The 27,208-nt window shown below is 38.5% G+C and overlaps 2 protein-coding genes across 3 annotated transcripts in view; one reads left to right on the forward strand and one right to left on the reverse strand.

The window, feature by feature from the left end:
* The window catches only part of FBXL13 (F-box and leucine rich repeat protein 13), a 258,167-nt gene that overhangs the window by 164,827 nt on the left and 66,132 nt on the right, over positions 1-27,208 (forward strand). Inside the window, exons 16-17 of the mRNA XM_047694145.1 lie at positions 12,293-12,412; positions 13,205-13,331. Of these exons, the coding sequence (XP_047550101.1) occupies positions 12,293-12,412; positions 13,205-13,331 (247 nt within the window). The remainder of the gene's footprint in view (positions 1-12,292; positions 12,413-13,204; positions 13,332-27,208) is intronic.
* FAM185A (family with sequence similarity 185 member A) overlaps positions 1-27,208 on the reverse strand; it is a 156,246-nt gene that overhangs the window by 1,525 nt on the left and 127,513 nt on the right. The window lies entirely within an intron of this gene.

The following is a 27,208-nucleotide window of genomic DNA, read 5'->3' on the forward strand; positions in this document are numbered from 1 at the left end:
ATTTTTTTTTTTTAAAAGATGTTATTTATTTATTCAAGAGAGAGAGGGAAGGCATGAGCAGAAGGGAGGCAGAGGGAAAGGGAGAAGTACACTCTGCTGAGCAGGGAGGCCAATGTGGGGCTTGATCCCAAGAAGCAGAGATCATGACCTGAGCCAAACGCAGACGATTAACCAACTGAGCCACCTAGGTACCCCAGGAAAGCATTTTCTATTTAGGCCTCTAGGATTCCTTAGAATAAGAATAATTAAAAATTGTTACATGTATGAAGATATGAGTCACCATATCTTTTTTTTTTATTCAAAAAGTATTTATACACCACCAAGAATATGACATATTAATAAGGGTTCAGCCTGGTTACACATTCAGCTACCACGTGGCAGGTACTTTTTAGGCGCGATGACTTAAAAAAACCCAGTATGTGCACCAAAGCCTATACATCCCAATGGCAGACATTTAAATATAAATCACCAATCATGTATTAATGAAGATAACAGTCAATGTTGGCAAATGAGATTGGCACACTTTATACATGATCTTGCTGTTCTACAGTCTTTCTGGAAAGCCACTGGCAATATGCATCACGATCTTTATTTTTTTTTAAAGATTTTATTTATTTATTTGACAGAGAGAGAGATCCCAAGTAGGCAGAGAGGCAGGCAGAGAGAGGGGGAAGCAGGCTCCCCGCCAAGCAAAGAGCCCATCGCGGGGCTCGAGAAAGAGTCACCAGAAACAGGAAAATAAATTTGACCTCCAAATAATTCAGATATTGGAGTTGTCAAACATAAGATATTAAGCAAATATGTATGAAATGTTTGAAGAAATTAATGAAATCAGAAATATGAGCAGGCAACAAAATATGAGAAAATAACTAGATTTATTTAGAAAAAAACTTTTGGGAATAAAAAAATATAATATAGTTATTGAAATAAAGAAACCCAATGGATTGCCAATCAGCAGATTATAACTCACTGAGGAGAGAACTACAGAGATGGAAGATAATCTCTTCCATGACAGCAGAGTAAAACAAAACAAAACAAAACAAAACACCCCCAGAATATGAAAGAGCATATCATAGGGTAAAAAGACAGAGAAGTCTTAGTATCAGAGTTTCAGATTAGATTTTAAAAATTAATCTATAAAAGACAAGCCTCAAGCAGTACCTTTGAGAGTCAGAGAATATATTTTTTCCTCAACCACACAATAATCCCTTTTAAAATGGGCTGTGCATGAAGTTTTTGTTGTTGTTGTTGTTTGTTTGTTTTTGTTTTTTTGGGTTTTTTGTGCATGAAGTTTGAAAGCAAGTTTCAACAACTTTCAAATGATTGGTATCAACAACTATATTCTCTCACTACAAGGTTATTAAATTAGGAATCAGTAATGAAAAGGTAAATTAAAAACATATATATGATTAAAAGTAAAAAAATTCGAGGGTATCAGAATCACTTGAGGAGCTGAATAAAACTACATATGCCCAAGCCCTACTATAGAGCTCCTGAATCTGAATATTTAGAAATGGAACCCCAGCTTCTGTATATATATATTTTTTAAACATAGATGCTTTTGATGCACAGACAGATTTGGGATTAACTACACTAACCATTTAACTGGGACATTACCTGAATAATCCTTTTCTGTTGACTTTTGATGCTCCCTGGATTACAATATAAAATTACATATATGAGTCTACATGAATACACACACACACACATACACACACGGATGTGTATATATATGTCTGTTATCAGACTACCTTTTGTGTTTCATTCACTTTTCTGTCTTCTAATCTTATACAGGGGTGACTGGGTGGCTCAGTCCGTTAAGCGTCTGCCTTCAGCTCAGGTCATGATTTCAGGGTCTTGGGATCAAGCCCCACATCTGGTTTCCTGCTCAGCAGGGGACCTGCTTCTTCAACTCTCTCCCTCTGCCTGCTGCTCCCTCTACTTGTGCTTTCTCTCTGTCAAATAAATAAAAATCTTAAAAAAAAAAATCAAAGTATTTTATCTGTAAAATGGGGAAAATAAGAGTATCTACTCAGAACTGTTATGAGGATCAAATATGTTAATTCATGTAATATGCTTAGAATAGTGTCTGGCACATAATAAGCACTCAATAAATTTATTTATAAATTAATAATAAGCACTCAATAAATAAATGTTATTATTGCTTTGTAATGTTTTAATATCTAATGGAATTAGACTTTCCTTAGTAAGTTAGATATTTTTTGCCAGTTTATTCTTCCATATGAACTTTAGAAACTTTTTTTTTTAAAATAATCTATGCCCATAAATCTTTCACCTTTTAAATAATCTATTCCCCGTGTGGGGTTTGAATTCATGACCATGAGATCAAGAGTCACATGCACTGGGGCGCGCCTGGGTGGCTCAGTAGGTTAAAGCCTCTGCCTTCGGCTCAGGTCATGATCCCAGGGTCCTGGGATCCAGCCCCACATTGGCCTCTCTGCTCAGTGGGGAGACTGCTTCCTCCTCTCTCTGCTTGCTTCTCTGGCTACTTGTGATCTCTGTCTGTCAAATAAATAAATAAAAATTTTTAAAAAAAGAGTCACACACAGTAACCACTGAGTCAGCCAGGTGCCCCTCCAAACGAACTTTAGAACAATTCGGTCACATTTCAGAAAAAATCCTATTGAGATTTAATTGAAATTGTATTAAATATATAAATTAATTTGGGAAAAATATACAGTTTTATAATAGTTATTTGATTTTGTCTTTACCTAAGAATTATTTATTGAAGATGTATTCAAATTCCCAAATTATATGCAACTAATGAATTGTTGAACACCATGTCAAAAACTATTCATGTATTATATTGCTGGCTAACTGAATATAATAAATAAATAAATAAATAAAATGCTAAAAAAAAATTCCCAAGTAGTTTATGGCTAATTATCACTTTGTAAATAATTTTCAGTTTTATGATATCATGGTACAAAAAGATGGCTTGTACAATTTCTATCTTTTGGAATTGAGAGTTTTTTATTTAGGGGTAAAGCAGATGGGGAAGATGATGATTATATTGTTTAGTGTGTTGGGTACCTTTAAATATTGCATGGAACTTAAACTGAATTAGTTACATTATTCTAATTTTTATGCCTCTTTTTTGTTTGTAAAAAGCTCAGTATAACAAAAAAACTGTATCTTGATTATGTTCTTTTTGAATTTCTATTTTCATTTTATTTTATATTTATGCTACCTTATATGTTGCATAAAAATTCATAGCTAAAGTTAACAAAACAGACTGACCTTGGTTTTCTCCTCTGTAACAGAAAATATATTTACAATTGTACAATATTACAATTGAAAATATATTTATAATTATATTATTACTGTTTATATTATTACATTTATTATATATATTATTCTTATATTATTATATGTTTGGTATTTCTGTTGTGGCTGAGAAATCCAGAGGTCAGCCTGATTTTTTTTTTTTTTTTAGTAACACACACACACATATTTTAAAAAATTTTTTATTTTTTAAATTTCTTTTCAGTGTACCAGAATTCATTGTTTATGCACCACACTGAGTGCTCCATACAAAACGTGCCCTCCATAATACCCACCACCAGGCTCACCCAACTTCCCATGCCCCGCCCCTTCATAACCCTCAGATTGTTTTTCAGAATCCACAGTCTCTCTTGGTTCATCTCCCCCTCCAATTTCCCTCAACTCCCTTCTCCTCTCCATCTCCTCATGTCCTCCATGTTATTTCTTATGCTCCACAAATAAGTGAAACCATATGATAATTGACTCTCTCTGCTTGACTTATTTCACTCAGCATAATCTCTTCCAGTCCCGTCCATGTTGATACAAAAGTTGGGTATTCATCCTTTCTGATGGAGGCATAATACTCCATAGTGTATATGGACCACATCTTCCTTATCCATTCGTCCGTTGAAGGGCATCTTGGTTCTTTCTGCAGTTTGGCGACCATGGCCATTGCTACTATGAACATTGGGGTACAGATGGCCCTTCTTTTCACTACATCTGTATTTTTGGGGTAAATACCCAGCAGTGCAATTGCAGGGTCATAGGGAAGCTCTATTTTTAATTTCTTAAGGAATCTCCACACTGTTTTCCAAAGTGGCTGCACCAACTTGCATTCCCACCAACAGTGTAAGAGGGTTCCCCTTTCTCCACATCCTCTCCAACACACGTTGTTTCCTCTCTTGTTAATTTTGGCCATTCTAACTGGTGTAAGGTGGTATCCCAATGTGGTTTTGATTTGAATCTCCTTGATGGCTAGTGATGATGAACATTTTTTCATGTGTCTGATAGCCATTTGTATGTCTTCAATGGAGAAGTGTCTGTTCATGTCTTCTGCCCATTTTTTGACATGATTATCTGTTTTGTGTGTGTTGAGTTTGAGAAGTTCTTTATAGATCCTGGATATCAGCCTTTTGTTTGTACTGTCATTTGCAAATATCTTCTCCCATTCTGTAGGTTGCCTCTTTGATTTGTTGACTGTTTCCTTTGTTGTGCAGAAGCTTTTGATCTTGATAAAGTCCCCAAAATTCATTTTCACTTTTGTTTCCTTTGCCTTTGGAGACGTATCTTGAAAGAAGTTGCTGTGGCTGATATCGAAGAGGTTACTGCCTATGTTCTCCTCTATTATTCTGATGGATTCCTGCCTCACGTTGAGGTCTTTTATCCATTTCAAGTTTATCTTTGTGTATGGTGTAAGAGAATGGTCGAGTTTCATTCTTCTACATATAGCTGTCCAATTTTCCCAGCACCATTTATTGAAGAGACTGTCTTTTTTCCATTGTACATTTTTTCCTGCTTTGTCAAAGATTATTTGACCATAGAGTTGAGGGTCCATATCTGGGCTCTCTACTCTGTTCCACTGGTCTGTGTGTCTGTTTTTATGCCAGTACCACGCTGTCTTGGTGATCACAGCCTTGTAGTAAAGCTTGAAATTAGGCAACGTGATGCCGCCAGTTTTGTTTTTCTTTTTCAACATTTCCTTAGCAATTCAGGGTCTCTTCTGATTCCATACAAATTTTAGGATTGTTTGCTCCAGCTCTTTGAAAAATACCAGTGGAATTTTGATCGGTATGGCATTAAAAGTATAGATTGCTCTAGGCAGTATAGACATTTTAACAATGTTTATTCTTCTGATCCATGAGCATGGAAAAGATTGAGATTATTCCCTGCATATTCTCAGACCACAATGCTTTGAAACTGGAGCTCAACCACAAGGAAAAGTTTGGAAGGAATTCAAACACCTGGAAGCTAAAGACCACCTTGCTTAAGAATGCTTGGATCAGGGGCGCCTGGGTGGCTCAGTGGGTTAAAGCCTCTGCCTTCAGCTCAGGTCATGATCCCAGGGTCCTGGGATCGAGCCCCACATCGGGCTCTCTGCTCAGCAGGGAGCCTGCTTCCTCCTCTCTCTGACTGCCTCTCTGCCTGCTTGTAATCTCTGTCTGTCAAATAAATAAATAAATAATCTTAAAAAAAAAAAAAAAAAAGAATGCTTGGATCAACCAGGGAATCAAAGAAGAACTTAAACAATTCATGGAAACCAATGAGAATGAAGACACTTCGGTTCACAACCTATAAGATACAGCAAAGGCCATCCTAAGGGGGAAATACATAGCTATCCAAGCCTCCCTCAAAAAAATTGAAAAATCCAGAATACACCAGCTATCTCTACACCTTAGAAAACTGGAGAATCAACAACAAATTAATCCAACCCTACACACAATAAGGGAAATAATCAAGATTAGAGCAGAGATCAATGAGATAGAAACTAGAGATACAGTAGAATGCATCAATGAAACTAGAAGCTGGTTTTTTGAATGAATCAGTAAGATCGATAAACCATTGGCCAAACTAATCCAAAAGAAAAGAGAAAAGGCCCAAATTAATAAAATTATGAATGAAAAGGGAGAGATCACAACTAACACCAAGGAAATAGAAACAATCATCAGAAATTATTACCAACAGTTATATGCCAATAAGTTAAGCAACCTAGATGAAATGGATGCATTCCTGGAAAACTATAGACTTCCAAATTGAACCAGGAAGAAACTGACCACCTGAATAGACCAATATCTAGTAACAAGATTGAAGCAGTGTTCAAAAACCTCCCAAAAAGCAAGTGCCAGGACCTGATGGATTCCCTGGGGAATTCTACCAAACTTTCAAAGAAGAAATAATACCTATTCTCCTGAAGTTGTTTCAAAAAATTGAAGCAGAAGGCAAACTTCCAGACTCTCTTTATGAAGCCAGCATTACCCTGATCCCCAAACCAGGCAAAGACCCCACCAAAAAGGAGAATTTCAGACCAATATCCCTGATGAATATGGATGCTAAGATTCTCAACAAGATCCTAGCAAATAGATCCAACAGCGCATTAAAAAGATTATCCACCATGACCAGGTGGGATTCATCCCTGGGTTGCAAGGATGGTTCAACATTCGCAAATCAATCAATGTGATAGAACAAATTAATAAGAGAAGAGAGAAGAACCACATGGTCCTCTCAAGTGATGCAGAAAAAGCATTTGACAAAATCCAGCATCCGTTCCTGATTAAAACGCTTCAAAGTATAGGGATAGAGGGAACATTCCTCAACTTCATAAAATCTATCTATGAAAAACCCACAGCAAATATCATCCTCAATGGGAAAAAGCTCACAGCCTTCCTGTTGAGATCAGGAACACGACAAGGATGCCCACTCTCACCACTCTTGTTCAGCATAGTATTAGAAGTCCTAGCAACAGCAATCAGACAACAAAGAGAAATAAAAGGTATCCAAATTGGCAATGAAGAAGTCAAACTCTCTCTCTCTTCACAGATGACATGATTCTTTACATGGAAAACCCAAAAGACTCTATCTAACCCCAAACTACTAGAATTCATACAGCAATTCAGTAATGTGGCAGGATACAAAGTCAATGTACAGAAATCAGTTGTTTTCTTATACACTAACAATGAAAACACAGACAGGGAAATTAGAGAATCGATTCCATTAACTATAGCACCAAGAACCATAAGATACCTGGGAATAAACCTAACCAAAGAGGTAAAGGATCTGTACTCGAGGAACTACAGGACACTCATGAAAAAAATCGAAGAAAACACAAAAAGATGGAAGACCATTCCATGCTATGGATCAGAAGAATAAACACACAAGTATTTTTAAAATCACTACATAATTACTCCATTTCACTGTCACAATTTCAAGGGGGAAAGAATATGATTTCAAGAATCTATACCCAATATACCATCTTCATTGTGGGTGGTAACTTTAATCAGCATAAAATTACCTTGTAGTCCTTGTTTAATATTTTTACTAGCATAGTGGGGTTTTGTGTGTGTGTGTGTGTGTGTGAGAGAGAGATTATTTATTTATTTATTTATTTGTGAGAGAGAGACAGAGAGAACACAAGCAAGAGGAGAGGCAGAGGGAGAGGGAGAAGCAGACTCCCCACTAAGCCAGGAGACAATATGAGGTTTGATCACAGGACCTGGAGACCATGACCTGAGCCAAAGGCAGATGCTCAACCATCTGAGCCACCTAGGCGCACCTAGCATAGAATTTTTACTCAATGTACTGATTATTTGCCATGGCTATATTATTTTTACTTATGTTTGCCATTTTTTATCATTATTGTAAAACTGATATATTAGGTCTTATTTATTTATATTTATAAATATTTATAATTTTTCAATTTATATTTATAATTATTATAAAACTGATACATTAGGTCTTCTTTGGTTTCTTCTATGTTTCTACAATTTGTACTTACTTTTTACCTTTTTGTTTTTATTTATTCTCTTTTTTTTAACGATTATTTATTTATTTATTTGACAGAGAGAGAGAGAGAGAGATCACAAGTAGGCAGAGAGGCAGGTAGAGAGAGGGGGTGGGGGGAGGCAGGCTCCCCCCTGAGCAGAGAGCCCAATGCGGTACTCGATCCCAGGACCCTGAGATCATGACCTGAGCCAAAGGCAGAGACTTAACCCTCTGAGCCACCCAGGCGCCCCTATTCTCTCTTTTTTAATGTACAGATCATGTTTTGCCACTTTAAAAGCGTTTACCTATCTCTGATTATTGCTTTGTTTTTGTTTATTCTTATATTTTTTTCGAGAATCTTCTTTACTTAAAGATTGAATCCTACTTCTCTATTTTTTATGTCATTTTAAAAAATGATTTTATTTATTTATTTGACATACAGAGATCACAAATAGGCAGAGAGGCAGGCAGAGAGAGGAGGAAGCAGGCTCCCTGTGAGCAGGGAGCCTGACTTGGGGCTTGATTCCAGGACCCCGGGATCATGACCTGGGCCGAAGGCAGAGGTTTTAACCCACTGAGCCACCCAGGTGCCCCTGATGTCATTTATTTTAAATTCTTTATCTTTCTGCATTCCAGGGGAACTTGCAAATATGCCTTCTACTTATTAATTCAGTATTCTAAAAGGGTCAGTTTTGGTTTTGATGACTTAAAATAGGTTATTATTCTTATCATTGAATTTTTAGTTTCGTTATCATCTGTTCTTTTTTTTTCTTACTTACTAGATTATAGTTGGCACACAATGTTGCCTTAGTTTCAGGTGTACAACTTAGTGATTTGACACCTTTATACATTATGCTGTGTTCACCATCTGTATGTAGCTACCATCTGTCCTGTTATATCATTATCACAATATCATTAACTGTATTGCTTATGCTGTACCTTTTATTCCCTTGACTGAGTCATAACTGGAAGCCTGTATTTCCTCTAAGGCCTCAACCTCCCATCCCTCTACCCTCTGGCAACCATCAGTTCGTCTTCTGTATTTATAGGTCTGATTCAGCTTTTTGCTTGTTTATTCATTTGGTTTTCTTCTCTCTTTCTAATTTCACTTATGAGTGGAATCATATGGGCCTTTTTGGATTTCATTTATGAGGGGAATCATATGGTTTTGTCTTTCTCAAACTCACTTATTTCACTTAGGTCCATCTGTGTTGTCTCAAATGCTCTCATCATTTTTATGGCTGCATAATATTCTATTGTGTGTATTGTATAGTGTGTGTGTATATGTATACATACACCTGTTCTTTATCTATTCATCAACTGATGAACAGTTAGATTGTTTCCATATCTTGGCTATTGTAACTAGTGCTGCAATAAACACGGGGTGGATATATATTTTTTGAACTAGTATTTTTCATTTTCTTCAGATAAATATCCAATAATGGAATTGCTGAATCCTAAGGTAGTCCTATTTTTAATTTTTTAGGAAACTCCATACTCTTTTCCATGGTGGCTGTGCCAATTTACATTCCCATCCATGGTGTTCAAATTTTCCCTTTTCTCCACATCCTCACAGATGCTTATTATTTCTTGTCTTTTAGATACCAGATACTCTGACAGGTGTGAGATAATATTTCACTGTAGTTTTGATTTGCATTTCCCTGGTAATGAGCAACGTGGAGCATCTTTTCATGTGTCTGTTGGCCATCTATAGGTCTTCTTTAGAAAAATGTCTATTCAGGTCCTCTGCTCATTTTTTAATTGGATTTTTTGGGTGTTGAGTTGTAGAAGCTCTTTTTTAAATGATTGGTTGTTTTTTTTCTTTTTAAAAAATTTATTTATTTATTTATTTATTTATTTATTTATTTATTTATTTATTTATTTATTTTATCTTTCTCAGTTTATTTGCCTTTTCAGGTCCTGTTCTTTTTTCATAGTACTTCTTTGTTGGGAAAGACACATCCTATATCTGTGTAATGAGAATTTTCTGTATTTCTCCTGTCTTCTCTTTTTTTTTTTTTTTAATTTTTTCAGCATAACAGTATTCATTATTTTTGCACCACACCCAGTGCTCCATGCAATCCGTGCCCTCTACAATACCCACCACCTGGTGCCCCCAACCTCCCACCCCCCACCCCTTCAAAATTCTCAGATTGTTTTTCAGAGTCCATAGTCTCTCATGGTTCACCTCCCCTTCCAATTTCCCTCAACTCCCTAAAAAATTTATTTTTAAATGTACAACAGGATCTAAGACAAAACTCCATTCTAGCTGTGGGTAACAACAGATGCTATGACAGGGAATCTAGATGTTTAAACAGGAATGGAATTAAGGATTACCATTGCCTCAGGCACAAGGAACCACTTTTGCCAGAATTCTTTCTTTTTTTTTTTTTTAGATTTTATTTCTTTATTTGATAGAGAAAGAACAGCAGAGGAGAGGGGGCAAGCAGACTCCCTGCTGAGCAGAGATCCCGACACAGGACTCCATCCAAGGACCCTGAGATCATGACCTGAGCCAAAGGCAGACACTTAACTGACTGAGCCACCTAGGCACACTTTGCCAGATTTCTTAATTCCATCTATGGCCAGGAGGCCCTTCCCCATGATCTTTGCTTTTAACTCCTTGAATTTCTTCTGCTCCTCTTTCTGTTTCTGCTTGAAACCTTCTCCTCCTTGTCTGTCTCCTTGGGCTACTTCAGGGGCCTCTTCCTGCCACATTTGCGGCTGGACATGGCGCCTGCCACCCCTTCTTCAGACCCTGCCACCAGAAGTTGACTTTTATCAGTTCTTTTATATTTTAGATATTAACCTCTTATCAGATATAATTTGCAAACACCTTCTGCCATTCAGTAAGTTGCAATTTTGTTTGGTTGGCTCCTTTTGCTTTGCAAAAGCTTCCATTTTGATGTCATTACCCAATAGTTTATTTTTGCTTTGTATCCCTTGCCTTAGAAGACATATCTAGAAAAGCCTGGCTATCTAGAAAAATAATGCAATGTTTGCCATCTGTTTTTCATCTCAGGTGGCCATCTTTTCAACTTAGAATGCATCTTTTTTTTTTTAAGATTTTATTTATTTATTTGACAGACAGAGATCACATGCAGGCAGAGAGGCAGGCAGAGAGAGAGAGAGAAGCAGGCTTCCTGCTGAGCCTCATATTGGGCTCAATCCCAAGACCCCGGGATCACAACCTGAGCCGAAGACAGAGGCTTTAACCCACTGAGCCACCCAGGTGCCCCTCATCTTAGAATGCATCTTATTGTTACAGCCAGGTTGCTCCTTATTAATTCCTACTGCTTCTTTACACTGTTTAATATGTTCTAATTTTTAAAAAATCATCTTCAGAGGTATGCTTTTTTAAGTCTTAACAAATGCCATGCCGTATTTGTTTTCCGGTTAGTAAAAATATCTCTCAATGAATACTCCATCCCTGGTGTTTGCCAAGAGACATGTGATCAGAGTGTTTGATCAGTTGTGTTTGAAATCTCCTTCTCGCTTTTCCCCTCCCATTCCCCCACCCACCAGGTAACTGCTGCCACAGTGCCCCCATTACAGATGCACAGGGAGTTGATGGACACGGGAGGTATCCACTTAATGTGGCCCATTCAACTGAAACAGGCCCATTCACCTTCTGCCTGTACTGCTCGGTTCGTTGTAAATCTGACCAAACAGAGGGTATAGGAGATGTCAGCAATCAACATCTATGGCTCCCAAGGCTCTTCCAATCAGTACACCTACGCGCAGGATTGTTGTGTGTGAAAGCCCCTCTCTTAGGATGCAGTGTGCAATCTCCTGTTGTGCTTTATTTACTGAAATGCTTTTTAGAAGGAACTGGCAGTCTCCAAATGGAATTAGAAATAGAGCTCCCAATGGAAGACAGGGAACAGATGGGCCAAACAGACCTTCAGTCATTTATAAAGCATGGTTCGGGATGAGGCGGGTGGTGGAAATGGCACTGACACACAGGTGTCTCTGATTAGGGATAGAGAGTGTGAGAAGACTGAGGTCAAGGTTTTCTTCCAGGTTTTCTGTACTTCAGCAGAAAAGAAATCCATAGGTCACTCACTGGACTTTTCAGCCCAGCTAACTTGATCTTATATTTAGTGAAAATTCCTCTAAGATTCTGGCCATAGTTTGACTGTTAGTCTCGGTTCTCCCTCTTCTAAGTTTTAGTGTTACTTTTTTGTAAGAAACTGCATCAGGGACTGCTTAACTTGATCACATTTTAACCCCAAAGAGACCTTAAGGACAATCTGTCTTATTAATCATTCTAATAATTATGCCATCTAATTAAATGAACAATGAATAGGAAGAACATGTTAATAAATACTTCTCCCATTGCTATCATTTATACTTTTTCTATTATACTGAAAGTTATATGATCAAATTTGGTTTTAAAATGTTAACACAATACCCATATAAAGATATTACCATGCTATTTTAGAATGTATTGAATATAGTAACTATTACTTAAGTAATACTCTATATATTTACATTAAAATCACATGTAAAGCTTTTCTCTTTCCTACAGAATTGGTGATATGGGACTAAAGCAGTTTCTTGATGGTCCTGTGAGCATAAGGATAAGAGAGCTAAATTTAAGTAACTGTATCCACCTGAGTGATGTCTCTATTGTGAAACTATCAGAGCGGTATGATAAAACAATAAAATTTTATATCATATCATTAGAAATTGTGTATCTGCTAATAGGAGACATCAGAAATAGACCTTCAGAGACATTTGGGAAACACCAGGAGACTGAGAAACTGGTCTAATAATGAGTGAAATAAAATAAAAGACATTGGAGTCAGATTAAACTAGTCTTTTGATCATATCTGAGATATTTCTTATTAATCTGACATTAGAGAATGTTTGAGATGGAGTCACTAATGAAGTTATCACTATCTAGACATGAGTGAATTTTCTTCACTTTTCAAGGATATTATCTCTACATAAATCTTCACTCCAGCATTTCCCAAAAGATGTTCTAGCTGGTGGGTTTATTCCTGATCCTCCTACTTGTCAGAGATCTTGTGTACAAAAGTAGGGGTCAATTCCTGTAGCAAACATGTAAGGGACTGACCTTGTACTTTTAGTGGTCATTCATCATACTTACATGATAGCTTTTTATATACATGTGATATTTTTTCTTATTGGAAATTGTTATCTGAAATGAAATCATATATATATATATATAATATTTGCTACAGGAATGATACATATATAATATATAGTAATATATAATATATAATAATCTACCTCCCTTTCATCCTACTTTGTAATGCCAAATTATTTTCCACTTTAAAGTTTACTTTTATTTTAAGAAAAAGAAAGTCCTTGCTTCAATAACATTTGCTTCTCTCAGATAGTTTTGATATAAAGAAATTATTACTGACACTGTGATTAAAAGCTAAAATTAATTCTTCATACTGCTTTCTTTCAGCTGCCCTAATTTAAACTACTTGAGTTTACGAAATTGTGAATATTTGACTGACCTAGGAATTGAATATATGGTAAACATCTTTTCCTTGCTGTCAGTAGATCTCTCTGGAACACACATCTCTAACGAGGTAAAGAAAATTTTCAGACTAGTTCAATGCCTTTTATTTTTTCCAGTAATATAATCATTTTTCACTTTGTAAACAATGAATAGATTATCAATTATTTTTATTTCCTAAATTATTATTATAAAGGTAAGATTAGGAATATTGTTTCTGGAATAGTGACAGATGAGGTTATTTGTAAATCAATGTCTTGTTTCTCTGCTTACAAAATGGCAAATTCAGTATTTTGAACAAAGTCTTGACAGATTGGAATGTTACATGATAGATCTGAAATCTGTTCCATTATAGAAGTTTGGTAATGTGGACATAATATATTCCAGTTGGCTTATATCTGTTTTTCTTGTGGACTGAACATTCTGTAAGACTACCTGAGTACCTTGAGATCTCACTCTTTAGTTCAAAACTGAAGTCTAGAAATGGCCTTATCAAATCTACAAAAGAATACATTTTGAAGAACTAATTTCTGGGTTGCCTGGGTGGCACAGTTAGTTAAATGTCAGACTCTTGGTTTTGGGTCAGGTTGTGCTCTCAGGGTCCTGAGATTGAGCCCCTTGTCAGGCTCCATGCTCAGCACACAGCCTGGCTGGGACTCTCTCTCTTTCCCTCTGCCCCTCCCCCGCTAAAATAAATAAATAAATCTTAATTTTTAAAAAAGGCACTGATTTTTTTGCAAGCTGCTGATGCTACTCATCAGAGTTGAAACTTGGTTCATACTCATGCTATCACTCCAGCACTGCCCCACTTAACAATCAAAAGGAAGATAAATCTGGAGAGATTTGCCAGGTTTCTGAAAGACTTTAATGGGCTGTAGTTAGATAAGGAATGCATTGGCTTCTCTTGAAGATCAGGCAGTGGAAGAGATACAGGAAGACCACAGAGGTGAGGTTCTCCCATCTGCTTGCTAAATCCCTGTTCATCCCTCAAGCTCATCAAATATCACCAGTGAGGCCTTCTCTAAAAAGCCCTTCCTTCCAGGCAAGTACAGAACTACTTCTCTATGTGGATCTCCGGCCCCAGCACATCCTTGGACATGACCCATTTCTCTCCATTTCTCACTGCATTACTGATAATCCATGTTGTATCTATTCTTCCCCAACATTTAGTGGGCTAGATGTAAGACTAGGGTCTTTCCTTTTTTTATCTAAGAGGGAATTTAAATTCAGTCTCCATTCTGCTAGAACTTCTCCTCTCCCTTTCCTTGGTAGTGTCATCTATGTGTGGTACCAGAGGGGGTGGAGGCAGTTACATGGAGTCAACTTGTTATGGTGGAGGCAAGTCTGATCTTTTCAGTGTTGTTTTCTGTCCAAGCTGGGACACACTGGGATGGCTGTGAGCTCATTTGGCCTTTGGTTTCCTGTTTTGTTAGATCCCTGATGTGTCTTCCTAGTCCCAGCTCCAAAGCCCCTTTAAGTCTTCTGGCTCCTTTGTCATGTGTGCCTTGCTTTGGGCCCCTCTGGGTATGGGGAATCTGTGAGGAGGTCTTAGGTCCATAGTCCTAGACATCCCCTGCAGACATTTTCCTGCTCTCCCATCTGGGTGTATTTGCCCTCAGGCCCATGCCTCACCCTTCTCTCACTCTGCCGCAGAGTGGCTGACTCATGTCCACTTGATTCTATTGGATTTGGTGCTTGTGAGACATTCATGAGCAATTGAAGGGGAAGAAGAAGGAAAAGGCCAGAGTTTACCTCCACCTTTCTTTGCATCATCAGCAATAGCTGCATTTCCTTTGTGATCTTCTCCCTTCCATCAGGCCTCCTACAATTCCAGCATCCCTGGTGACCTTGGCCCCTGGGGTCTAATCACAACAGCTGTTCTCCTTGGTCTTCCAGCGCAGGGGGAGTAGTGGCTTCCTGCTGCTGCTTGCATCTCTAGATTTGTCATTATCCTATTTGGCTTCTCAGTTTCTCTGCCACAAATGTAGCCAATTCCCTGTCACAATGACATTTCCCAGTTTTAATTAGAGTTGTTTCTGTTTTATTTTTTTGATCTTAGCTGATACAACAGCAAGCATAGGAAAATTCAGATGCCTTGTTCCTTTTCACAACCCACCAGGGAAAGGTGGGATGGGCTCCCATTTATGCAGATCCCTAAACCTATCAGGAGGTGCTAACCTTCTCTCCAGTTGAATAGAGTCCAGGGAGGTCTAGAACAGGGCCCTGTATGGGGGATCTCTCAGCATCTCATTCTTTGCTTCCCTCTAGCTCCCCCTTCCTCTGCTCTTTCCCTCCTCCTCTTCCCCGTGCCTCTCCCTTCTCTTCTCATTCCCCTTCTGTTCTCTTTTCTGTTCTTCTTTTCTCTTGACATAGACTAATCTGGGGGTGGAAAAAAACTGTTCCAACTGATTACATGGTTTGAAAAGTATTATGTCTCAAGTCTTTCATGGTTTAAAATTTAAAGCTTAAAGGCCTGGGATCTTTTTTTTTTTTCTTTTTTCCTGTGTTCTTCTGTAAAAACCTTCCCCTTCATATACAAGTGGATGCCCAGCTGCTATTAAAAGGGTCATGAGGTAACAAGAAGTAGAGGATCAAAGCACATTATAAAACACATCAAAATATGATTCCACCACAGCACTTGTCACCAGCCCAGAGTGTCTGGTGAACATTTGTGGAACAAAGGCAGTGAAGCTTAAACGTTTTATCCTGGGCTTTAGCACTTTGGGAAAACTTGGTTTTTATTTTCAAAGACTACATATTAAAGTTTTTTCTACTGAGGACAAGTTAAAAAATTAGGATATAAGGGCGCCTGGGTAGCTCAGTTGGTTAAGTGTCTGCCTTCGGCTCAGGTCATGATCCTGGGATCCTGGGCTTGAGCCCCTAATCGGGCTCTTTGCACAACTGGGAGTCTGCTTCTCCCTCTCCTTCTGCCTCTGCCTCTCCCCTTGCTTGTGTGCTCTCACTCTCTATGTGTCTATCAAATAAATAAATAAAATCTTAAAAAAAAAAAAAACTTAGGATATAGCCTCAAGTCCCACTCACTGTTTTTTTTTTCTTGTAAAGAATATACACAATATGAGAGCTGCAAATGGATATCTATGAGGAGAATGTAGTTATGTCCTGCTAAAACATTGAAAAATAAGTCTTCTGAAGGTTTTTTGTTTTCTTCCTTCAAATTGGTTAAAGTCTGATCTAAAAGGCAAATGATTGACAATACAATACTACAACAGCTGTGGAAGCTAATCTCAAACAGTCAAAATAAAATGTGTCAGCTCAGATATCAACTTGGGCAGCTAAACACCAGTCTGGATTGTAGGACTGATGAAGTGCAAATCTGACTGGAGACTTAACATTTGGCATTTAAACCGTGGAATGTTGCAGATTTCACTAGAGATCAAATGTGACAAATTGTGCCTCTTGAAAAAAAAGTTTCTTACATTTTCTAATAATTATGTTCACTCTCAGTTCTTTTCAATAATGAGTTTTCAAAAACAATGAGCTTTCAGTTAGAATCATACTACTCATTTGGCTAACAAATCTTTATTCTGACTACTTTGTGCTCAGTGCTGGGGATGCTGGAATAGACAAAACAGACATGGCTCCTCAGGCATGGGGCAAGTGGTTACAAACTGTGATGGGTGTGGGAAACAACCTTGTTCAGAGTCAGAGAAGACCTTTTCCAAGATAGAAAGAAAGGGTATGTGCTAAGCCAAAGAAACAACCTGAATAAAGACATATAAATTTAAAAGTATGGTGACATCAAGGAAATCTGCACATTTGGGTATGGCTTGATTGTGAGGAGAGTGGTGAGAGATGATGCTTAAGAGACTCAAGAATGAGGTCACGAGGGGGCAGAAGCCATATCAAGGAATTTGTTCTCTGCCCTTTTGGCAATGGAAGGGCACTCAGTATCGTCGATTAGGCTGTAACAAGGTCAGATAGACAAGTTTTAAAGATGACTCTATCTGCTGGATAGACATAGGCATAATAGATGAACTAGAGACTAATTATAAGGCAGTAATCCAGTTATGAATGTCTGCGTTAAGGTTAGAGTGCTGGAGCAAAGTCTGCAGGTTTGAGGGGCACTGAGGAAAAAGAATCAATAGGAGATAGAAATAGACCGAGTGTGAGAGTAAAGAAGAGAGGGAGGGAATCGAGGGTGATGCCAGATTTTTGGCTTGAGCCTCTGTATAAATGGCAGTGTCCCTTACTGACTGTGTCCTTTCCATAGTGGGAGGGAGCAGGTTTGCTGTTTCTCTGAGTCACCAGCAAGACAGCTTTATAGAAATGTAGAGAGCTCAGAAAATAAGCAGAGAAATCACTGAAATTCACTCCCCAGAGGTAGAAGAGCTTTTTATGGTTTGCAGAGGGTGAAGGGGTGCTGCGTTCTGAAAATCATAGAAACTCATGTGGAAGTTAATCAGCAAAAGCACAAACACATATAGTTAGAAACTCAGAAAGATGTTTAAGTGGGAGAGCTAATTAAAATGGGGGAAGCAAAGAGGAGGACACAGTAATTTCAAACTGTATACATTTCTTATAATAATTAGAAAGTAGTGAATAATGTATCATCCATGAATAAAAGTTGTTTAAGAAGTTATCCGGTAAGTACATTTTAGAGAATGAGGAAATATATAAGTTTTCCTTTCCTAGTATAAAGAGGAACAAGGTTTACTAGTGAGGGAAATAGCTTATTAATGTGATGTTGTCTCTTTTTACAAGGATTCATTTATTCATTTTGGAGAGAATGAGAGGGGGGAAGGGCAGCTAGAGAAAGAGAGAGAGAAACTCAAGCAGACTCCACACTGAGCATGGAGCCCCATGAGAGGCCATGCAGTGCTCCAAGTGGGGCTTGATCTCACAATCCTGAGATCAGACCCGAGCCAAAACCAAGAGTTGAATGACCAATGGACTGTGCCCCTAAGGTGATGGTATCTTAAAGTATCCGCAAAAGTCTTTAATCTCCTGTAACTTTTCTTAATGTTTAATTAAATAGGATGTTATTCATTCCCTTCCTACCCTGTAGAATTGTTTGAATATGAGGTTATATCTCTATGTATGTGGGAAAATGTTTTCCTGTAGTTAGGAGAATTATCACCTACTAAGACCACAGTAACCACAGTTAGGGCAGTTCAATCCATTGTTTAAGTTGTCTTAGTCACTGCCATATTTGTTGTTTAAAGGGAAAATGAGTCAGAGCAATGTTCCAGACAGTGTGCTTAGACGGTGGTTTAGGACTCTTTCATTTGCCTAATGTTTGAAGTTTTTAATTATGAGTACTGTATCTTGAGTGTCTGTTAGTTAGGCAATCTCCTGGAGCCCTCTCACTATGATGTGAGATCCATGAAGACTGAGACTCTGTTTTGGTCATTGCTGCTTTCACAGAACCCTGGGGGTGGTAGATACTCAGTAAATAGTCACCGAACGAGGGAACAATTGCTATGCTTTATGGTTACCAAATGTGAGTAACACCCATTCTCTGGTGAAGGATCTATACTTTAAAAACTACAGAAAATATATGAAATAAATTGAAGAAGACACAAAAAGATGGAAAAACATTCCATGTTTGTGCATCAGAAGAATAAACATTGTAAAAATGTCTATGCTGCCCTCAGCAATCTATACTTTTAACGCCATTCCAATCAAAATACCAATGGCATTTTTTCAAATTGCTGGAAAAAACAATCCTAAAATTTGTATGGAGCCAGAAAAGACCCTGAATTGCCAAGGAAATGTTGAAAAAGAAAAACAAAGCTGGGGGCATCACATTGCCTGATTTCAAGTTATATTACAAAGCTCTGATCATCAAGATAGAATGGTATTGGCACAAAAACAGATACATAGATCAATGGAACATAATAGAGAGCCAGAAATGGAGCCTTAACTCTATGGTCAACTAATCTTTGACAAAGCAGGAAAAAATATCCAATGGAAAAAAGTTGTTTCAATAAATGGTGCTGAGAAAATTGGACAGCTATATACAGAAGAATGGAACTCAACTATTCTTTTATACCATACACAAAGATAAACTCTAAATGGATGAAAGACCTCAGTGTGAGACAGGAATCCATCAAAATCCTGGAGGAGAATATAGGCAGTTATCTCTTCAACATCGGCACAGCAACTTCTTTCAAGACATGTCTCCAAAGGCAAGGGGAAAAAAAGCGAAAATGAACTTCTGGGACATCTTCATCAAGGTAAAAAGCTTCTGCACAGCAAAGGAAACAGTCAACAAAACAAAGAGGCAACTCATGGAATGGGAGATGTTTGCAAATGACACTACAGACAAAGGGTTGATATCCAAGATCTATAAAGAACTTCTCAAACTCAACACCCAAAAAACAATCAAGTCAAAAAATGGGCAGAGGACATGAACAGATATTACTCCAAAGAAGACATACAAATGGCTAATAGACACATGAAAAAATGTTCAACATCATTAGCCATCAGGGAAATTCAAATCAAAAACACATTGAGGGCGCCTGGGTGGCTCAGTGGGTTGGGCCGCTGCCTTCGGCTCGGGTCGTGATCTCAGGGTCCTGGGATCGAGTCCCGCGTCAGGCTTTCTGCTCAGCAAGAAGCCTGCTTCCCTCTCTCTCTCTCTCTCTCTGCCTTCCTCTCCGTCTACTTGTGATCTCTTTCTGTCAAATGAATAAATAAAATCTTTAAAAAAAAAAAAAGCACATTGAGATACCACTTTACACCAGTTAGAATTGACAAGATAAGAAACAACAAATGTTGGAGAGGATGTGGAGAAAGGGGAACTCTCTTACACTCTTGGTGGGAATGTAACTTGGTGCAGCTACTTTGGAAAACAGTGTGGAGGTTCCTCAAAAAGTTAAAAATAAAGCTAACCTATGACCCAGCAATTGTACTACTGGCCATTTACCCCAAAGATACAGATGTAGTGAAAAGAAGGGCCACATGTACCCCAATGTTCATAGCAGCAAAGTCTATAACAGCCAAACTGTGGAAAGAGCTGAGATGCCCTACAACAGATGAATGGATAAAGAAGATGTGGTTCATACCCAAAGAACAAATAATCCCATCAAGAAATGGGCAGAGGACATGAACAAACATTTCTGCAAAGAAGACATTCAGATGGACAACAGACACATGAAAAAGTGCTCCACATCACTCAGCATCAGGGAAGTACAAATCAAAACCACAATGAGATACCACCTCACACCAGTCAGAATGGCTAAAATTAACAAGTCAGGAAACAACAGATGCTGGCAAGGATGTGGAGAAAGGGGAACCCTCCTACACTGTTGGTGGGAATGCAAGCTGGTGCAACCACTCTGGAAAACTGCATGGAGCTTCCTCAAAAAGTTGAAAATAGAGCTACCCTATGACCCAGCAATCGCACTACTGGGTATTTACCCTAAAGATACAAATGTAGTGATCCAAAGGGGCACATGCACCTGAATGTTTATAGCAGCAATGTCCACAATAGCCAAACTATGGAAAGAACCTAGATGTCCATCAACAGATGAATGGATAAAGAAGATGTGGTATATATACACAATGGAATACTATGCAGCCATCAAAAGAAATGAAATCTTGCCATTTGCAATGACACGGATGGAACTAGAGGGTATTATGCTTAACAAAATAAGTCAATCGGAGAAAGACAATTATCATATGATCTCCCTGATATGAGGAATTTGAGAGGCAACTTGGGGAGTTTGGGGGGTAGGAAAGGAATAAATGAAACAAGATGGGATCGGGAGGGAGACAAACCATAAGAGACTCTTAATCTCACAAAACAAACTGAGGGTTGTGGGGGGGAGTGGGGTAGGGAGAGAGTGGTTGGGTTATGGACATTGGGGAAGGTATGTGCTATGGGAAGTGCTGTGAAGTGTAAACCTGGCGATTCACAGACCTATACCCCTGGGGCTAATAATATTTTATATGTTAATAAAAAAATAAAAAATTTTAAAAAAAAGATGTGGTCCATACACACAATGGAATATTAGGTAGCCGTCAGAAAGGATGAATACCCAACTTTTGCATCAACACGGACAGAACTGGAGGAGATTATGCTAAATGAAATAAGTCAAGCAGAGAAAGTCAATTATCATATAGTTTCACTTATTTGTGGAACATAAGGAACAGCATGGAGGACATTAGGAGAAGGAAGGTAAAAACGAAGGGGGGGGGAACAGAGGGGGAGATGAATCATGAGAGACTATGGATTCCAAGAAACAAACTGAGGGTTTTAGAGGGGAGTGGGTGGGGGGATGGGTGAGCCTGGTGATGGGTATTAAGGAGGGCATGTACTCCATGGAGCACTGGCTGTTATACACAAACAATGAGTCATGGAACACTACATAAAAAACTAATGATGTACTGTATGGTAACTAACATAAAATAATAATAATACCCCAAAATACAGAGATGCAACCCCCCCAAAAAAACCTGTTTTTTGCAGCTAAATTTGGGAGGGTAAGTATAGGTAATTTAAATATAGTGTGGCAGTGTAGTGTTGAAGGAAGACAGGAAGGGATCTCTTAACTCAGCCTACTCCACATGCAAACATGCAAATGAATGCTTGTTTAAGGAACTTTATATAGCTTAATACTACTAAAATATACTATGAAAAGGAGATGTTGCTGAGGAATTCCATACTGTGCCAAGGAGCTTGGACTTGAACCAGTGGATGGTGAAATAGCACTTAGTAGGGAAGTCTCAGCCATAGTTAGCCTTTGATTTTAGTTAGATTATTTGGGTTTTTCTCTGGGGGACAGATAGGTGGGAAGAAAGAGTAAAGGCAGGAGACCAGTGGGATATCTTTTAGTAGTTTAAGAAATATGTGCCAAATTTTTGAATGAGGTAGAGGCCAGAACTAGCATGAAAAGAACATATTTGAGAATATTTTGGACATAAAGCTGAAAGAATTTGGTGATTGATTAATTGTGGGAGATCAGGACTTGGGGTGAAGGTGGAGGGGTAAGAATGATTCCCAAAATTTGACTTCGGGTGGATGGAGGTCCTACCTTGAAAAAGAAAGGTAACAGGTTTTCAGGGAAAGCTGATTTCACTTTTATCAGACATAGAATATCAGGGAAAGCTGATTTCACTTTTATCAGACATAGAATATCAAAGGCTTGGGAGAGAGATCTTGAAGGGAGATTCAGATATAGGAGTCAGCATGGAGGTATGAATGTCACCAAGATCCTCAGAGAGTGTGGGGAGTGAGGAGAAATGTGTACCCTTGAAGAACACATCAGATCACATATATTTAAGGAGTAGGAATAAGATGAATCCACAAAGGAGAGTAAGGAAAGAAGGTGAGAAAGGTTGCAAGAGAACCAGGTGAGTGTAGTCATGTGAGGAGGATTAAGGGAATATCCAACAGTGGTGGATTAGCACAGAAGCTAAATCAGGAAAGGACCAAAATTTGAACAAATATTTACTGTTAAACAGATCCCTGCCCACCCTCCCGATATCATCTCATGCCCCTGCTCCCCTCATTCTTTTTTCCTCCAGCCCACTGACTTCTTTCAGTTCCTCAAGTCAAAATCTTTTGTACCTCAAGACCTTTATTCATATTGTACGTTCTGCCTGGGATGTACCTCCTTCTATTCGTCATGTGCCTCCATAGGCAGATGCTGAGCAAGTAATCACTGGTGATCATAACAATAGCGAAAGCTTCTTGGTATAAGCAAATAGTGCCTTTAAGATTTTTTGAAATAGGGCACCTGGGTGGCTCAGTCAGTTAAAGCCTCTGCCTTCGGCTCAGGTTGTGATCCCGGGGTCCTGGGATCGAGCCCCACATTGGGAGCCTGTTTCTCTTCCTCTCTCTGCCTGCCTCTCTGCCTACTTGTGATCTCTGTCTGTCAAATAAATAAATAAAATCTTAAAAAAAAAGATTTTTTGAAATAACTGTATAATCAATATTGATCATGATTTCCATGATTATCAGAAAATCACACTTCTCAGTCTAGATCATTCCAAGGCAATACCAATGGATTTTATTTTACTGATGCATTCTTTCTTTAAGAAAACATAAATCATATTGTGACACGAATGTCTCTAGATTTTTTTTTTTTCTAAATAGGTAAGAATTCTCTAGTTCCTAACATATCATACCTTAGTTCTGTCACATTACAGCATAGTTCCCCACAGAGGTGTTATCTATTTAGATGGTCTCACAGTCATAATAACTCTTGAATCACTGGCAGCACACAAATTATTTTCAAATGGAATTGTAAAAAAAAAAAGAAATTCTGATTGAATATTGGCACGCGGTTTCCATGTTAATTTTAATGGTATGTGTTATAAAGTGTAATCTAAAATCTCTATCTATCCCTCTGCTGTTTCTCCATCCCTGCTGCCACTGCCATAGTTAAAGCACCCTCTCTCCTTGCTAACTTCTCTTGCCTTAAGTATCACTGTCTTCAGAACAATTCTCCGCTCGCTGCAGGGTGATCCCTCTAAAGCAAATTGGAGCTTCTTGCTTCCTGGCTCAGATTTCTTCAGGAGCGCCATTGCTTACGGTATAAAGTCTAACCAATCCAGTATAGAGGCCCAATCTCTTCCTGAGGGGGCCCCTACCTACCTCTACTGCCTCACTTCCACCAGATACCCGCTTTTCATCTTCAGCTGAACAAAGACACGCACTGACTGCTTCTCAAACATGCCACGTCGTCCTTGCCTTCCCATCTCTGCAAGTTATTCCCTCTGCCTGAAATATCCTCTCCCCTCGTCCACCTAGTAAATTCTTGCTTATCCCTCGAGTTTCAACAGTGTGAAGTTCTCCTGGAACTCCTGGGCAGACTTAGGATCTTTCTGTCTTGTTTCCACTGTACTTTATGGTGCTCCCACCAAAGCCATTAGCTCATTAGATTTTCACATTTGTTCCACACCTGTCTGCCTACAACACTGGAAGCTTCCTGATGGTCAAGGCTGGGGCAGCCATCTTTGGGAAGCCTCGCTTAATGTCTAGTACACAGAGCACGTAAAAGATTTGATTTGTGAGTCAGTGGGTGAGTGAATGAATGAAACTCGTACCACTTCTTTCCTTTCAACCAAACATGTAAGGCTTCTTTAAATTCCACATTTTCTCTGCTATGCTGTGAGCTCCAGTAGGAGTACTTACAGCTGCATGTCTTAATCTGCTGATACACTTTCAAGAGACCACCCATCTGCATGGAACACACACACATAAATAAGGCCTGAGGCTCAGTGAAGCAAAACCTCTAAAACAGGAAACACATGAAATCACTTGGGATTCAATAAATAGAAAGAAGGGAGTTAAAAGGAAGCAGGGAATCTCAGAGGCATATGGGTTTTCCTTTGGATTTTCAAAAGCACATACCAAGAAGTCTGCCTTGGTTATACTCTTTCATATGGAGCTTGACCTCTTTTTAGTCCTTTCCAGGCCTTTCTCCTCACTAGTGGCCTAATATGAATTTGTTGATACCAACATTAGCAACAGCAGTATTCCTTACAGAGGCTACAGACAATTGTCTCCGGTTTCCAGCAAATTGCCTATTGGAAACACTGCAAAAAGAAGTGACCAACTTAAGCTTGTCATTTCCCTCAAGGAAAATCTCTGGTGCCAGAACCCTCCTCTTGACTTCCATCAGGTAGGATGCAAGCAGTCTCAAGGCCAGTTGCTCTATTTCTAAGTGACAAAGATGCTGATTTTCTTCCCCTTTAAAATATATAGAAGATCTATTTCTGTGTGTTGACTAAAGCCTGCTCTCCTTTAGACCTATACATCAGCAAATTAGATCACAGTGGTTAATATATTAAAAATATGATTACAAAATTCATACTACAATCAAGTAAATAGAAATAAATAAAAATAGTTGAGAAAAAGAAAGGTAAGTTATTTTTACAAAACTTTAATCGCTAACCATAGAACAAAAGGGAAAATCACTTGTGAGGTTAAAATACATTCTGAAGGACTTCGTATGAGACAGCATTATCAATGATTTTAGAAAGAGGATGTGTTAATTGAGATAAAACATATTTCTAAGTATAAGTTTTGTTCTTGATCCCTAAAAGAATGTGGCAAGCAGCACCAAACAGAGCAAATCTTTGAAAAAGGAACATAGGAAATATAAACACTAATTCACATAATTATGAAAGGAAATAGGTTCTTTCCAAGAATTCTGAGAGGGTGCCAGCAAGATAGGAGAAAATTAGCTCTATAAAAACAGACAATTTTTTAAAATAATTTTTTATTTTTTTATTGACATATAATGTATTTTTAGTCCCAGGGGTACAGGTCTGTGAATCGCCAGGTTTACACAGCACTCACCATAGCACATACCCTCCCCAATGTCTGTAACACAACCACCGTCTCCCTACCCCCCACCCCTGGCAACCCTCAGTTTGTTTTGAGAGATTAAGAGTCTCTTACGGTTTGTCTCCCTCCCGATCCCATCTTGTTTCATTTTTTCCTTCCCTAACCCCAAGCCTCCAAGCCCCCCAAGTTGCTTCTCAAATTCCTCATATCAGGGAGATCATATGATAATTGTCTTTTTCTAATTGACTTATTTCGCTCAGCATAATACCCTCTAGTTCCATCCACGTCATCGCAAATGGCAAGATTTCATTTCCTTTGATGGCTGCATAGTATTCCATTGTGTGTATATACTCCGTCTTCTTTATCCATTCATCTGTTGATGGACATCTAGGTTCTTTCCATAGTTTGGCTATTGTGGACATTGCTGCTATAACATTCGGGTGAACATGCCCCTTCCGATCACTACATTTGTATCTTTAGGGTAAATACCCAGTAGTGCAATTGCTGGGTCATAGGGTAGCTCTATTTTCAACTTTTTGAGGAAGCTCCATGCAGTTTTCCAGAGTGGTTGCACCAGCTTGCATTCCCACCAACAGTGTAGGAGGGTTCCCCTTTCTCCACATCCTTGCCAGCATCTGTTGTTTCCTGACTTGTTAATTTCAGCCATTCTGACTGGTGTGAGGTGGTATCTCATTGTGGTTTTGATTTGTATTTCCCTGATACCGAGTGATGTGGAGCACTTTTTCATGTGTCTGTTGTCCATCTGGATGTCTTCTTTGCAGAAATGTCTGTTCTGTCTTCTGCCCATTTCTTGATTGGATTATTTGTTCTTTGGGTGTTGAGTTTGATAAGTTCGTTACAGATTTTGGATACTAGCCCTTTATCTGATATGTCGTTTGTAAATATCTTCTCCCATTCTGTCAGTTGCCTTTTAGTTTTGTTGACTGTTTCCTTTGCTGTGCAAAAGCTTTTTATTTTGATGAAGTCCCAATAGTTCATTTTTGTTCTTGCTTTCCTTGCCTTTGGTGATGTTTCTAGGAAGAAGTGGCTGCGGCTGAAGTTGAAGATGTTGCTGCCTGTGTTCTCCTGAAGGATTTCGATGGATTCCTTTCTCACATTGAGGTCTTTCAACCATCTGAGTCTATTTTTGTGTGTGGTGTAAGGAACTGGTCCAGTTTCACTTTTTCGCATGTGGCTGTCCTATTTTCCCAACACCATTTGTTGAAGAGACTGTCTTTTTTCCACTGGACATTCTTTCCTGCTTTGTCAAAGATTAGTTGACCATAGAGTTGAGGATCTATTTCTGGACTCTCTATTCTGTTCCACTGATCTATGTGTCTGTTTTTGTGCCAGTACCATACTGTCTTGATGATGACAGCTTTGTAATAGAGCTTGAAGTCTGGAATTGTGATGTCACCAACTTTGGCTTTCCTTTTCAGCATTCCTCTGGCTATTTGAAGTCTTTTCTGGTTCCATATAAATTTTAGGATTATTTGTTCCATTTCTTTGAAAAAAATGGATGGTATTTTTAAAATAATATTTAAATTTTTTATAAACATATAATGTATTATTAGCCCCAGGGGTACAGATCTGTGAATCGTCATGTTTACACACTTCACAGCACTCACCATAGCACATACTTTCCCCAATGTCCATAACCCCTCCACTCTCTCCCTACCCCCCTGCCC

The sequence above is a fragment of the Lutra lutra genome, chromosome 11 (genome assembly GCF_902655055.1).
Source record: "Lutra lutra chromosome 11, mLutLut1.2, whole genome shotgun sequence".
In the NCBI taxonomy this organism is placed as follows: domain Eukaryota; kingdom Metazoa; phylum Chordata; class Mammalia; order Carnivora; family Mustelidae; genus Lutra; species Lutra lutra.